Raw genomic sequence first — 15,675 nt, forward strand, 5'->3', positions numbered from 1 at the left:
TCAAATAAATAAATTAAATAAATTTTTAACGAGTTAAATAAATTTAAATAGATTAAGTAAATCAGATTAAATAGATCAGAAATGGATTATTAAAGAAGTCGGATCCTGGTCTAATTATTAAATAGATTAAAATAGGTTAAACAGTTCAAAGAATTAAATCTAAATCTAATCTATCTATTAAATAAGTTTAGATGAGTTGTCTGGTTTATGATTTAAATTTATTTATATTAAGTTTTAATATGTTTAAAGTGGATCTTTTCGTAGATCGAATTAATGATCGGGTCATGAATTGCCGAAGTGACTCCTTCCTAAGCTTCAAGGCAACGGTCAAAAGTTCTAAAAAGCTTTCCACACCACGGCGGCTCGGCTCCAGCGGGTTGACGTTGACGAGAAAACAACATGTTATGTTCGTCTCTTTTTTCCCAATAATTAATTTCTCATCCTCAGCAGTGACCATCTCCTTCCTCTTAAAAAAGGAAACAATAAAACTAAAAAGAGAGCAGCGTACACGAACGTTCGAAATAAATCTTCGAGGCTTGTATGAAAAACCAAACATCTCTGGACCTGATAAAAGAAAACCTTATCGTCTCTCTCCTCCCAGTATACCAATCTTTGAGCTTCTACTGCAGAGAAAGAACCCACCTTCCTACTCTCTCTCTCTCTCTGTTTTGGTGGTGGCAATGAGGGGGAGGAGCTCAGGCTTGGAGGTCTTCTTCCTTGTTGCATTCTTCCTGGCAGTGCAGCACCTGGGTCTGGTCACAGCCAAGACGTCCAATTCCTCACGTTGGCAAACCTTAAGCGGTACACACAAACTCCTCCTTCAACCCCCTGCCCTTTATTGTTTTTGGAGGTTTGGTTCTTTGGTGGGATTAATATCGGCGTGTGGAGATAAAAGTTCTTTTCTTTTTTCTTTTTTTTCTTCTTCATGTTCTTTGTATGTGAATCTTGGTACTTTCTTTCTTTGTTATTTTTTTTTAACTGACAGAATTTTACGGATTTTGTATGGGAATCTTCTCGGGCTACTGGGTTTAAATGGGTTTAAAGAGAAAAAATTAGGAAAGTTTATAAATTTGTCGTGGGTTTTCCAAATATCGATGTCCGACTTACTTTTTATAAGATTCCATGAAGAGATTCTATGGGGATATAAGTGAATATACGTTTTTTTTTTTTGTTTTGATGGGTTTGATCTCCTTGATGTTCCGGAGAATTGATATGGGAAAATTCAGTCATTCGTAGTGAAGATGGTTAAGGGGTTTTAGTTTTGGGATTTTTTTTTTCTTTTTGAAGAACTTTTATGAGATTGTTTGAGGGAATTGAAGGGAGAGATAGGTTGCAATGAGAGAATATAAGTATTTTTCGGTATGCCCTACTAATAGAAGCCTTAATTTGAACTTTTTGCATTTCTATCCATCAACATTGGCTAATTAGAAGTATTTTAACCGACTGGAGATCAGGATTCTTCATCGAAAACTATGTCCTACAACCTTGAACTTCTTTCTTGGAGATATAAAGTTAATCCCTTTTTCCTGATAATGATGTAATTCATAGTCTTGGGAATGATATGTCTATCTGATTTAGATGGAAAAAAGCATTTAAATTTCAATTTCTTTTTTTTTTTTTTCTGTTTCTTTGTGCTTTCTTGAAAACTAACAAACAGTTTTCCATGTAGCAGGTAGAGCCCCTGCAATCATAGCTAGGGGAGGCTTTTCAGGGCTTTTTCCTGATTCCAGTTTAGATGCCTTCCTATTTGGAGTTTCTGTTAGCTCAAATGATTCATTTCTTTGGTGCAATGTGCAATTAACAAAGGATAATGTTGGGATTTGTGTACCGGATATAAAATTAGACAACTGCACTAATATTGCAAATGTTTATCCTGGCCGAGAGAAGGTTTACGTCGTTAATGGCGTGCGTACACCAGGCTGGTTCTCTGTGGACTATAAAGCGACCGAGCTAGCACAGTCGGTTTCATGTAAGTGAAGAAACATAGGTACTTTTAGCTTCTTACACTCCATCATGTTTAATTTTAACTTAAAGGTGTCAAATTAGAAAATTTCTAGCTTGGTTTTGTTTAACTATGTTGACACTCACCTGGTTCCTTATCCAATTTTACAAAATCACATATTTAAACTTTCAATAATTGAGAAAGCCATCTTACAAAAGCACATTTACAAACTGCTAATCGTTTAAAAAGGAGTTGACCATGAAATAGCAGTGATGAAGATAAAAATGAACATCTAAAATGACAATTTTTCCTAGCACAACTTTTTGAATGGTGCAACACTTCTTGTATATAGGCATGATTGCAATTCTTACTAGTTAGAAGCATCAAGAGGATTAGATATTTCAGATGACTAGTGCCATTTTCTGTTATTAAAATGTTAAATAATTATCTGGGTTAAATTTGTTTCTTTTCTTGGTAGATGGAAATTTCTTCTTATCAACATATTGATCGACATTCTTTATTTAATTCTATACAGATTCATCGTTAATTTTGTCCCATGTTAATCTTTGCCTTTCCATACTTATTATAGATGCAATGATAATCTAAATTCACGGGTAGGCCTGGTTGTGCATGTTACCCGTTGATGCTTTGGTTAATGGGGCATCAAAGGGGTGAATGCTAACGTAATGGAAGTTTTATAAGATAAAAAGGATCGAACTACCATATATTGTAGCTATTCCATGGTGTGCGTGCTTTGCCGTTACATGCTGGCATGCCCCACCTTGTTCAGGGTCAATGTTATCAAGTCTCAATCTGCATTGTTGGTTCTTGCCACCTGGAATCAGCATGGTCCAACATGTGCATACAGGGGTGTGTTCCTTTTGTATCATGCATGTATCTTGCAGGCTCGGATTGGCATGGCACAATCTGGGAGAAGTATGGTCATAGTAGTCAGATTTTTTGAAAAAAATCACATGATGTTCGGCTTTAGAGGGAGTCTATGCATTGATGAGGATAGTCATCCAGATCATTGTCAACAAATTTCTCTATTGTACAAAACAATGAAAAGACAAAAATGATTGTCAAATAAGAATATCAAAAGGATGTTTTTTTCGGGTTATTAAATATCATTTATATCTCAAAGAAATTTATAGAAGGCAGGTGTAGGATCAAATCTATTATTGGTCCAGAATATGCAAACAATGAAAATTTAAGAGGATACATGGCATGAATTATGTTACTGAGAAGAAGCTGAAGAAAGAACTAATCCTTTTTCGTGGGAAGAACTCTTTGTCGCAAGATCTATCATAATCAAAGCTACAATAACTCAATAACTAGAATCAGAATTTGTCGTACCATGTTGAACTAGATGGTACGCCCTGTACTGTACTGATTCGGTACCAATACTCAGTAGGAAAGATGTACCGACATTCGGTACACCGAAAAGACTCCATACCATATCGTAGCGACACAGTGCTAGTGTGGCACCGGTGCAGGTCCGGTACCGAGACGGTAAACCTTGACTAGAATGTCCCCTCACCCACCCTAACCAAAAAAAAACTACCCACACAATAAAATTTGCAGTTTATTTAAAAATTTTGTATCATTGCCTTTTGCTTAATTTATCCTTTCAGAGACATACTTTTGCCAATTTATGACATCATAGTACTTTGGCAGTGTCCCTATACCCAAAGTTTTAGGGATTGAAGGACTTTACACCAAAACATTCACTTGCATTTGACACCCATACCTGACTTAATATTATATAGGGCATGCACAGAGCTGAGTGAGGATGCAAGGTATTGCTGCCATATTTGGATCGCTGACATGTGCTGGTTCTATTGATCTGCAAGACAACAAAAGGGTTAGAGAATGCGTCAGAGCTTTGCTCCAGCCGGATCCTCCGATGCTTAAGTCAGAAAGGATGCTCATGTGGGAACGAAGGAGGAATAAGAGATGACACCGTTTTAATTGAGGTTTAGCAATTAACTTTCATGGAGCGTCTTTGGGTTTATTTATAACTGAGGGATATGGAATCCTTGAATGTTGCATTCTAACAGCCTAGAGTCATGCTGTAACCGTTGGAGATTCTACTGTAACTGCATGAGATCTGGCCGTAACCACCTATGATAATGCTGTAACAGCCTAAGATCGTGCCATAACAACGACAACATGCAGTAACCGCTCGGGTGAGTGGGTACCAGCTATAACTTGTGCCTTTAGCCATTGTCTGAGGTGAGAGGGCCCTGGTTGGCTTGGTGTTGAGTCGAATGGTTGTCTGGCTGAGCTAAGGAATCCGACCTCAAAGGTTGGTTTCTTATGATCTGCTTGGTTTGATCATTTGGTTAGCGGGAATTGACTCGGTCTGATCATGTGGTCATGTGGAGGTTTCAGGGTTGCCATGTCGGCTGTGAGCTGGTTGAATTTGGTCGCACTACGTCATCGTGCTTATTTCATGCCACATCATCTGCCCCCACTTTTTTGAAAATCAGTAGCTCGGCTCGAGGAAATAGTCTACTTAGGTGCCTTCAGGTCGACAACTCGATGATCTGCCCTATTGCGACCACAACTCTGAACATTTGATATTTATCTCGTAGTTTCAAATTTGCTGCTAGAATGTATGACGCTTGGAATCCCATACTTTAATCATAGGAATCACTTTGAATCCGCAGTCTGTGATCTGGTATTTTAATGCCGCCACTTTATGCATTGCGTACGTACCACGTGACACCTCCTACGTAAGGAGCTTAGAGGCGACGATTTGAACTGGGTGTTAGGTGGGCAGGGGCTGTCATCAAAGCCGTGCACTTGGCAGTATTTGAACTGTTCATCGCATTATAAAAAGGGGAGGTAGAGACTTTCTTCTTCACTGCTACGCTTTTGTTGTGCGAGTGCTTGAGACTAGAGTTCAGAGAAGAGTTTTCACCTTAGATAAGGGCATAGAGAGCACCTTCCTTCCTTCGAGGTATGTCTTCTTTGTCTTTCCCCTTTGCCAGGTCGCCCCCTTGGTAGCCTGCATGGCTGCACCTATTAGAACCAGAGAGGTTGAGTTAGGGAGAGGCAGTCTCTCTAAGGCCAACCCTGATAGGATTAGAAGTTACAACATTCCCACCTCTATAGGACTTCTATTGCCCCATCCTGATGAGGTGGTCTTCAAACAGAGGGTAGACCATTTGCCGTTGTATGAGGACACCTTAAGATAGGGTTCAGACTCCCCATACACCTATTCATTAAGTCCTTGCTAGACTCATATGGTCTAGAACCCATGCAGCTTGTCCCCAACTAGTGGCGGACGATTGTAGGTTTCATCTATTTTTTTTGCCTTCCATGAGCATAAATTGGTTTTTAAGTTCTTTTTTATTTTGAAAAAGCACCCCACCAAGCATGGGTGGTGGTACCTGACCTCAAAGAAAGCGGTTAGGTCTTTACTTGATAATACCTCCATCCATGGATGGAAGAATCGATTTTTTGTGGCTATCTCTCCCTCCAACCCGTGGTCTGTTTCGACCAGTTGAGGGCCCATGACCGGTAAGCCCAATAGTATGCACTTCTTGGAGCTCTGTAAGGAGGAGACAATTCAAACTGTGGGCCGACTGAGAGCGTTGAGGCCTGAACAGCTCTTCTCTGTCGAGAATCTAGCCTAAGCTAGCTTCTGCGATCCTGGATCTTCGAGTAAACCATCGTTAGCTTAGTTTTTTATTCTATTTACCTTCTTTCGTTGGTTTGTGATATCTTACCGAGCTGAATTTTGTGGCAGATATAGAGATGGTGCCTTCGAAAGGAAACTTTGATGAGAGTCGCCCAGGAGGCTAGGAAGAGGGTAGTGAAAGGAACCTAAGTCGAGCCTTCTTCCAGGAGACCGTGATTGCTTCCTTTTGTGCCTCAGGAGGATCGACGACCCAAACCATGCCCTACCTAGCCACGGGATGTCCAGATTCAAGTGGCTCGTGAGAACAACGAGCCGGAGTCCGCTGATGCTAACTTCGTCCCTGATCAAGGGGTGAACTTCAAGCTCACGGACAGGGGACTTCGGGAAGCAAAGCTTCTAGGTCCAAGGCTTGCCACCCTGTCACACCCCAAATCCACCACCCGAGTTGGGCATGTGACACAACTGCACATCCCTAGAACAAGATCCGAGAGTATTAGAAGGTTTGAATACAATTTCAACATTATCAAATAATGAGATCTATATTTCAAAAGAAGATAAAAAAAATTTCACCATTAACAACTAACAAAGGTTATCCAACTATAAATTTTAGTTATTTGATCTGTATCAATGACATTCTTACCATTTCGTCTCTCACTAACAATCCTAAACCATAGTCGAGTATTAAACATTTTGCGAGTTTGAAAAGTAATAGAATGGCTAAAGAAGACGACTCGCTACCGAAAACGGGAACAAGATTGCCACTGGACTATCCCATCCTCCTACCCTTACTCGTGCTGCCTTTTCTCCCCTAAGTCCCTCTCTCTCAACTAGCCTAGGTTCGACTGGGAGTGCATTCAGCTAACACGGGTCATAGGGTCCTACCTGACAAGCTACCATGGGTTGGTCTTTTGTTGGGCAGGACCTGGTTAACAAGGTAGTGGGCTCACTTGTGTAACCTATAGTCACATCGATCTAGATTGTGAGCCTGAGTTTGTTTTTGCTTTAACAAATGCTTACAAAATCCTATTACCATGTTTTTTAATCGTCAGTGAGAATTCAAGAGATACCTTCTTGGAACTATATCAAAAGTACTTTTTGAAAGACAATGAAGATAGCGAGCCACTCAGGAGGCATCCTGTGGGTTGGGGAGGGTGAGATGCATGTTGCATTACAGGACCTTTTGTTTGTCGATTCTATTGGGTGTATTCATACCCGTGATGTATGAAATGCCCGTTTCAGCAAAAAAAAAAAAAAAAAGATAATGAAGATGGGTTTCTTCCAATGTATCCAAGGAAGTAGTATGAATTTGTTTTTACCAATTTTGGTGTAACTTTGTTCAAATTATGACCTTTAATTATTATATTGTTGTTGAGATGAAGTTTTTCAGATTGCAGTGCTTGATGAGGCTTTGAACTCGATCATGCTTGGAGGCTTGCTTCAGCCAATACACTTTTCTTACCATCGTGGTGGTCTTTGTGCCGCCATGATGGTCTTTTGCCTTTAGGTAGGCCTTTGGTCCTGCTTGTTGGATGATTAGGCTAGGGAGGATCGGAATGTACAGTCTTGCTGCTATTATGGTTGATGGCTATGATGGAGACAAATCTCCTCAGATCCCAAACTTTGAAGGCGATAAAGTTGGGCCCAACCAGAGTGCAACTATGGTCGATGGCTACGATAGAGGTGGATCGCACAGACCCCAAACCCTTGAGGGCGGCAAAGTTGGCCGAACCATAGTTTTTGGCCTTGGGTAATTGGGTTATTGCTCTAATTGATGGCTGTGATAGAGATGGATCTCCTTGGACCCAAAAATCCTCGGCCGATAAAGTTGGCCCAACCATAGTTTTGTGCCTCGGAAAGCATAGCTCGTACTTGATGGCTGCAATAGAGACAGACTTCATCGGATCCCAAACCCTGAGGGCGGCAAAGTTAGCGCAACTAGAGTGACATTATGAAGAATGACTATGACAGAAGTGAATCTTCTCAGACCCCAAACCCCCGAGGGTCGTAAAGTTGGCCTTGGTCATAGTTTTCGGCCTTGGGTAACTGGGTTATCGCTCTGGTCGACGGCTGCAACAGAGATGAATCTTCTTAGATCCCAAATCCTCGGGCGACAAAGTTGTCTCAACCAGAGCTTTGTTTTTTTAGGGTAGTCATGTTGCCTTCTTAGTTGGTGGTTGCGGAAGTCTGGCATTCCTCATTCCCCACACTCCTTAGTGCGGCAAAGTTTGATCGACCTTCTTCACTTTGCAAAATTTTTGAGTTGCAAGCAATCAGAAAAAAATGTTCATTAATGGGATGAAGTGCAGAATTTACAACTTTGAAATAAGTAACAAGTGCTTAATGATAGTGAATCCTCATATTCTCAGAGTTTCATGTTCAATGTCGTGATAGTTCGTTGAGGTGCTATGGCCGGTATGTTCTAGAATGCATTTCCTCGGCAACTTTGTAGGGTCCTTTACAGTTTGGGGTGTGCTTTTGTGATTCTTCCCCTGCAAGTTGTGTTCTTCTCAGCACAAGGTATCTAGGTCGGAAGAGTCGCCCCTTCACCCTAGAATTGTAATAACTGGCCACCCTCTATTGGTATGCGGCTATGCAGATCTGAGCTCGTTCTCAAACTTCTACGATGAGGTACTGTTAGACTCAAAGGTCTTCATGATTTTGCTGCTCGTCATAGTGCTCCATGCTGTGAATTGGCATCCCGATCTCTACTAGTACCACGACTTCTACCCCGAAGGCAAGGTTAAAAAATGTTTCTCCGATCGGTGTTCGGTTGTGCGGTATACCCAAAGAATGCTTGGGAGCTCATATGCTTAGAGCTCCTTAGCTTTGTCATGCCGGATCTTCAAGCTCTGTAGGACTGCTCTATTTGTCACCTTGTTTTGGCCATTGGTCTGCGGGTAGACAATCGAGATGAACCTATTCTCAATGCCAAGCTCCTTGCAAAAGCATCTGAAGTGGGCATTGTCAAACTATTTGCCATTATCAGTCATCAACACCCTTGGAATACCAAATCTGAGATGATGGACCTCTAGATGAAGTCTCTTGCATTCTTTGATCCAAGCTAAGGGATCAACTTTGACCTATTTCGTAAAGTTGTCGATCGCCACGATAAAGAATTTTTTGTCTAGTAGCTAGAGGAAAAAGACCTAGGATATCCATGCCCCATTGAGCAAAGGGCCATAGTTTGCTTATAGGCGTTAGCTCGGTGGCAGTCTGATACGGGATATTTGAAAATTTCTGATATTGGTCGCACTTCTGGGTGAATTTAGTGGCGTCCTTCCTCAAGGTGGGCCAATAATAGCCCTGCCTTAATAACTTGGAAGCCAGTGGTCCATCCGCAGGTGATTGCCACAAACTCATCATGTTTCTCTTGCAAAACATAGTCCACTTCATCTGACTTGAGGCACCTCAAATATGGCAAAGTAAAGGATCTTTTGTAGAGGTTCCTGTTGAGGAGGGTGTACCTAGTAGCATGAAGTTTGATCCTTTTGGCTTCTTTTATGTCCTCAGGAAGGTTTCCGTCCCAAATATAGCTAAACATGGGGTCCATCTAGCTCAACTTATTTCCACCTGCATCATAGAACTATTTCCTTCTTCAATGATTATGCTCCGTAGAACTTCAGTCTAGATTATTCATCCAAGATTGATGGATGCCGAGCTAGCTAACTTCGACAACGAGTCTGTCTTGCTATTCTTGGACCTTGGTATACGATGGATCTCGAAGTGCTTAAAGTCAGAGACAAGCTACTGCATTTTGGCTAAATAGCGGACCATCATTTCCTCTTTGGCTTCATAGTCCCCTCGAACTTGGTTCACTACAAGCTGGGAGTCGTTGTATATTTTGAGCTGATCTACTTCAAGCTCTTTGGCAAGCTTAAGCCTAATCACCAAGGTCTCATACTCAGCTTCATTGTTGGAGGCTAGGAACCAGAACTGAAGTGCATACTCAAATGATTCTCCCTCTAGGCTCATAGTATCAGCCCAGCTCCGCTTACAGCTGTGACCCATCGATGTATAATGTCTAGGTCGGGAGGTTATTGGCTGAGGTAGGCACTTGTTTTACATTCTCCTCTTCTGGGAAGGTTCACTCGACAAAAAATTCTGCGAGGACCTGAGCTTTGATGGCAGGTTGGGATCATACTGAATATCAAATTCCTTGAGCTCTAGAGACTACTTGATCAACCTTCCTAATGTCTCGGGTTTTTGCAGGATCTGCCACAGTGGCTGGTCGATCAGGACCATAATGGTGTGCGCCTAGAAGTACGGCCTCAGCTTTCGAGCTGAGATGACCAGGGCATAGGCTAGCTTCTTCGCTCTTTGTACCTCGTTTCAGCATCATAAAGCATTCAATTGACATAATAAACCGGCCTTTATTTCTTCTCTTCTTCTCAAACCAGAACCGACCCGATGTCCACTAAGGAGACGACTGGGTAAAGATAAAGTTCTTCGGGTTTTGGACTATAAAGGAGTGGAGGTGCCCGAGGGCCTTTTTGAGCTCATCGAAGGCTTGGTGACATCTCTCGGTCCACTCAAAATTTTTGAAGTTCTTTAAGGCCATGAAGAAGGGGAAACAATTGTCCGCTGATCTCGAGACGAACGTACTCAGAGCGGTGACTCGTCCCATAAGGCGCTAAACCTTCTTCATGGTTCTCGACAAGGTCATTTCTTGAAGGGCTCAAATTTTCTCAAGATTTGCTTCTATGCCCTGTCGAGTCACCATGAACCTCAGGAGTTTTCTTAAGGATACCTTAAAAACACATTTCTTGGGATTAAGCTTCATCCCATAATGGCATAGAATGTTGAATGCTTCTTCCAAGTTGGTGATGTCTTGCTCGACTTTCAGACTTTTCACCAACATGTTGTCCACGTACGCCTCCATAACGCAGCCAATCTGATTCTTGAAGATTTTGTTCATCAGCTGCTGAAAGGTGGCCCCAACATTCTTCAGGCTAAAGGGCATGACCTTGTAATAGTATAGCCCTCTCTCTATGATGAAAAACGTCTTCTCCTTGTCTGCCGGATGCATCTTGATCTAGTTGTATTCAAAGAAGACATCCATGAAGCTAAAAAGTTCATGTTCCAAGGCGGCATTCACGAGCTGATCTATCCTTAAGAGAGGAAAGCTGTCTTTCGGGCAGACCTTGTTGAGGTTAGTGAAGTCGATGCAGATCCGCCACTTTTCATTCCTTCTTTACCATCACCATGTTGGCCAGCCAATCCAGGTAGTAGACCTCCTGGATAAATCCAGCCTAGAGAAGCTTGTTGATTTCTTCATTAATGACTTGTTGCCTCTCCAGGGTGAGGTTGTGCTTAGGGGTGGCAATCGGGCCGGATCAGGCATAAACAGGTCGGATCAAATACAGATCGGGTCAGAAAACTATAAATGTGAACCCGACCTGTTTATTAAACGGGTCAGGAATTACAAATCTGAACCTGACCTGTTTATTAAACAGGTAACTCGACCCGACCCGTTTAACCTGTTTAATAAACAGGTAACCTGTTTACCCAACCCGACCCGACCTGTTTAACCTGTTTGCCCAACCTGACCTGTTTAACCTGTTTAGACCTGTTTAATCTGTCCAACCCAACCTGTTTAACCTGCCCAACCCGACCTGTTTAGACCTGTTTAGACCCGTTTAACCTGTTTAGACCTGTTTAACCTGTTTAACCCATTTAACCTGTTTAACCCATTAAACCTGTTTAGACCTGTTTAACCTGCCCAACAGTTAAACGGGTTAAACGGTTTAAACGGGTCAGACATCTAAAACCCGTATCCGACCCAATTAATAAACAGGTTAAACGGGTCGACCTGTTTACAACCCGAACCTGTTTAGGCCAAACCCAAACCTGTTTATGGCGGGTCGAACACGGGTCGGGTTGGCGGGTCGGGTCATATTTTGCCACCCCTAGTTGTGCTTCTTTTGCCGAACGAGCTTGGGAGCGAGGTTCATGTTGAGCTAGTGGATCATCACCAAAGTACCTATACTAGTTTTAGCAAAAAAAAAGTACCGATACTAGTCATATCTATGGTTGTCCATGCAAATATATCCGAGTTAGCTCTAAGAAAATATACTAGTCGAGCTCGTACCTCTGGCTCCAATAGGAAACCAATTTGGACTATTTGGGAAGTGTCTCCTCGTAGGGGTGCCAAAACTAGATCCATAGGTTCCCTCGTTTACTCCCTCAGCTCGTCTTGGGCATCTAGTCCTTCGATGGGGAGCGCTTCTTTATTCTTCGTCTTGAGGGAAGTCATGTAGCATTACCGAGCAGCCACTTGATCTCCTCAGACTTCCTCAATTCCATGCTTTGTCAGGAAATTCATCACTATGGTATGTTGAGGTGATTGCTTTCATAGCATTAAGAGTTAGTCGTCTGACGATGGCATTGTAAGCAGAAGAAATTTGGACAATCAAGAAGTCCACCATCACCATCAGCTGCTTGAGATGACCGATTATTAATAATGGGTAGCGTGATGATCCCCTTTAGCTGCACTGAGTCTCCCGCAAAGCCGACCAAAGGCACCTCGAGCAGCTTGAGCCGGTCTTTTGGAATCCAGTTCCCGGTAATACAAGATATCGGCCGAGTTACTGCTGTCTACGAGGGTCATTTTTACTTCAAAGTCCAGAATGGTCATTGAAACGATCAAAGCATCATCATGAGGCCTGAACGCCTTGCAAGTCCTCCTTGGAGAAGGTAATGATTTCTCTTGTTCTTTGCCTCTGGGGAAGTGGTCCTCTATCCTGATTTGGCGAACATAAGCCCTTCGAGTGCAACTACTTTCTCCTCCGCTAGCAGGTCCACTTGCAATGACTTCGATGACTCGGGCCACGAGTCATTGTCAGGAGAGCGCTGGGCCGAGGGGTGCTATGTAGGCAAGCGTTGGTCTCTTCTATATTCTCTTTGGCCATGCTTGATGAAATAGTCGAGGTAGTCACATCGAATGAGCTTCTCAATCTCGTCCTTTAATTGCCGACACTCCTCCGTGTCATGTTCGTGATCATGGTGGAAAAAGCAATACTTATTTCAACCTCTCCTAGCCGGATCTGACCTCATCCTATCCGGCCACTGGACCTATATCCCTCCTTGAATACTCATGAGGTCATTACTTCGTGGGTATCAGGAGAGTATACTTCTCATACCTTCGAGGGGAGTCCTTGGACGTCGTGGGATCTCCTTCCCACTCCACAAGTTTCTTCTTGTGGTGGGCTTTCTCGTCATCTCGTCCCTTCCTTTTTCTTCTCTGCTCAGTCGTAGTGTGACTTCCTCCGAGCATTCATTGTCTCCTCGGCATTGATGTACTTTTCAGCCTCCGTAAGGAGCTTTATAAGATCCTTACAGAGCCTCTTGGACAGGGAGAAGCTGGATGAGAGTTCTTGAGGCCGTTCATTAGGGCTGCTACTGCCAGGCCTGATCAAGATCACGAACCTTCCGTATTCGGAGTTGAAGCGGTTAATGAACTTGCGGAGGCTCTCATCCTTGCTCTGCCTGATATTCATCAAGGTGGCAGAGGTCTTCCAGTGACTATAGCTGCTGATGAAGTGCCTAACGAACCTTAGACTCAGCTGGTCAAATGAGCTGGTTGAGTGTGGTTGAAGGCTAGAATACCACGCTCAAGCAACCTTCTTCAGGGTGGCTGCAAAGGCAGGACACATGACAGCATCAGAAGCTCCATGCAGCAGCATGAGTGCTTTGAAAGACTCTAGGTGGTCGACAGGGGTTTGTCATGTCGTCATACAGCTCTATCGGGGATATCTTGAATCTCGGAGGAAGAGGTTCCCCCATGATTTGCTCGGTGAAGGCCAACACGTTGCTAAGGAGAGGCTCACTCGAAGTGATGACCCTCTTTTCCTTCACCTCCTCCATGACCTAAGCCAAACACTCATTCATTTCATCAAGCCGGTGGGTTAGATCGGTCCCCAGCTCTTATGGGGACTGTTGGCCCATTCCACGAGCAAGCGAGTCTCGCTTAGCGCTAGGACTTCCCTCGGGCTCCCTTGATTTGTTCTCCGAGTAGGAGCCTTCTCTAGTGTTCTCTAGGGACATGTCGTGGTGAGACTGGTCATTTCTCAGACTAGGCCCTAGTTGCTGATTCGACCGGTCTTGAGGTTGCTTTGCTAGTCCTTGCTCTTTGGGACTAGGCTCCTAGATAGATTACTCAGGGCCTAGACTTGTTGTTGGAGCCTGTTGAACTACTCTATGGTCACTAGTGCTCTGGAAGATGGTTGTAGTAGTAGAGTTGACAGTTGCGACTGAGGGAGATGGGATTCTCTCAGCGTGTCCTTTCTTGAGGAACCCTAAGATATGATAGAAGATAAATCAAACCGGTTCCTTCTTCTGGGGGGCATGGCTTTTCATTTGGTTCGCACAGATGGTGCCAATCTATTGCTATCAATCTCCGGATCGCTGATATATTCTACTTCCATCGATATGCAAGACAACAAAGGAGTCAGAGAACTCGCGGAGCTTTACTCCAACTAGGCCCTCCGATACTCAAGTTAGAGAGGGTGTTTGTGTGGAAAATGGAGGAATCAGCGAGACAGAGTATCGTTCTAATTGGGGTTTAGCAGTTACGTTTCATGTAGGGTCTATGGGTTTATTTGTAGCTGAGGGATACTGAATCTCTGGAGATTGCATTCTAATAGCTTGGAGTCATGTTGTACCTGATAGAGATTCTGCTGTAACCACATGAGATCCGGTCGTAACCGCTTGGGATCACTCTGTAACAGCCTAGGATCATGCCGTAACTATGGCATCAGTGTTGTAACCATGGAATGCCGTACCGGCCCGTACCGGTCCGGCCGTGGACCGGTACCGGAACGGATAAAAAACCGGTATTTCCCGGTTTTTTATCCGAACCGGCCGGTACGGGCCCGTACCGGCCGATTCGGGCCCGTACCGGCCGGTTCGGAGCCCGTACCGGCCGGTACCGGCCTCGTACCGGAACCGGCACAATTTTTTTTTTTTTTAGAACCACAGCGCCGCGCGCTGTGGTTTTTGAAACCACTGCGTACCGGCCGGTACGGGACCGGTACCAGCCGGTACGTACCGGACCGGACCGGTACCGTACCGGTCCGGCCGGCCACCGGTACGCCGACCGGTACCGGTACGGCGGACCTTGGTTGTAACCATTCGGGTGAGTGGGTGCTAGCTATAACTCGCATCTCTGGTTGTTGTCCGAGGTGAGAGGGCCTTAGTTGGCTTGGTGTTGAGCCGAGTGGTTGTCTTGGCTCGACCATCTGGTCAACGGGAGTTGACTCAGTTTGATCATGTCGAAGAGGTGTTAGGGCTGCCATGTCAATTGTGAGCTGGTAGAATCTGGTCATGCCACATCACCATACTTATTTGATGCCACATCACAAGGGTATGATCAGAGAAATAGGGATAGGAAGATACTTCACTAGAAGATTCGGAGAAGCAACTATGGACATTATCATGATGGATGTCAATTTACTGACTTGGAGTTTGGACATCTACAACGTACAGAAGAGATATCCTTTGTAAGAAGGATGTTGTTGAAATCAGGTCAAATGAGCAGTCATTTAAAAAGATGAAGAAAACAAGGAGGACTTGGATGGAAGTTATAAGAAATGATATCGAATCATTTTATACTGATACAACTTGAGGAGCAAGTGTTAGTATGCTCTACTTTTAGTTAGGATATGAAATCAATATATGATGACAGGACTTACACCTAAATGAGCATAACATTAATCTTGCACTGCATGTTCTATATCGACTGCAATTTATATGCATAGAGAAGTTATAGAAGATCATGTTTGAGTATGAGGACAGCATATGAGATTTATGCAGGCACCATGTCACATTTTCTGAGAACTAGGATGGGTGGAAGCTCTGCTGAAAATCAGGTTGGGGACAAGATCAAACCCAGGTTTCTTGTGTCCACACTAAGTGCTACTCAACCAGTTGACACTCCTTGAATTACTTATGTATAGCACCTTTATGTTGAGATATAAACCATGCCATTAAGAAATCATAGCCTAATAGCAAACCAAAAGGTCGGAAAGAAATAATAACAAGGTCATCCATTTTTTTTTTCAGGAAGATCGACTAATAGCAAGATTGG

General features: G+C 43.4%; 1 protein-coding gene across 2 annotated transcripts in view; it reads left to right on the top strand.

Moving 5' to 3' along the window:
• The first annotated feature begins 436 nt into the window (after nucleotides 1–436).
• Nucleotides 437–15,675, top strand: part of LOC103719050 (glycerophosphodiester phosphodiesterase GDPDL3) — a 32,933-nt gene continuing 17,694 nt past the window's right edge. Inside the window, exons 1-2 of one of the 2 annotated variants that reach the window (XM_008808118.5) lie at nucleotides 437–801; nucleotides 1,673–1,969. In XM_008808118.5, coding sequence (XP_008806340.3) covers nucleotides 681–801; nucleotides 1,673–1,969 — 418 coding nt within the window. In that variant the 5' untranslated portion in view covers nucleotides 437–680. Of the gene's footprint in view, nucleotides 802–1,669; nucleotides 1,970–15,675 lie in introns of both variants that reach the window. The other variant, XM_017845706.5, reaches the window with a different exon arrangement.

This window comes from Phoenix dactylifera, chromosome 2 (genome assembly GCF_051530095.1).
Source record: "Phoenix dactylifera cultivar Ajwa chromosome 2, Ajwa_hap1_PhDact_Kaust_v1.1, whole genome shotgun sequence".
Taxonomy (NCBI): domain Eukaryota; kingdom Viridiplantae; phylum Streptophyta; class Magnoliopsida; order Arecales; family Arecaceae; genus Phoenix; species Phoenix dactylifera.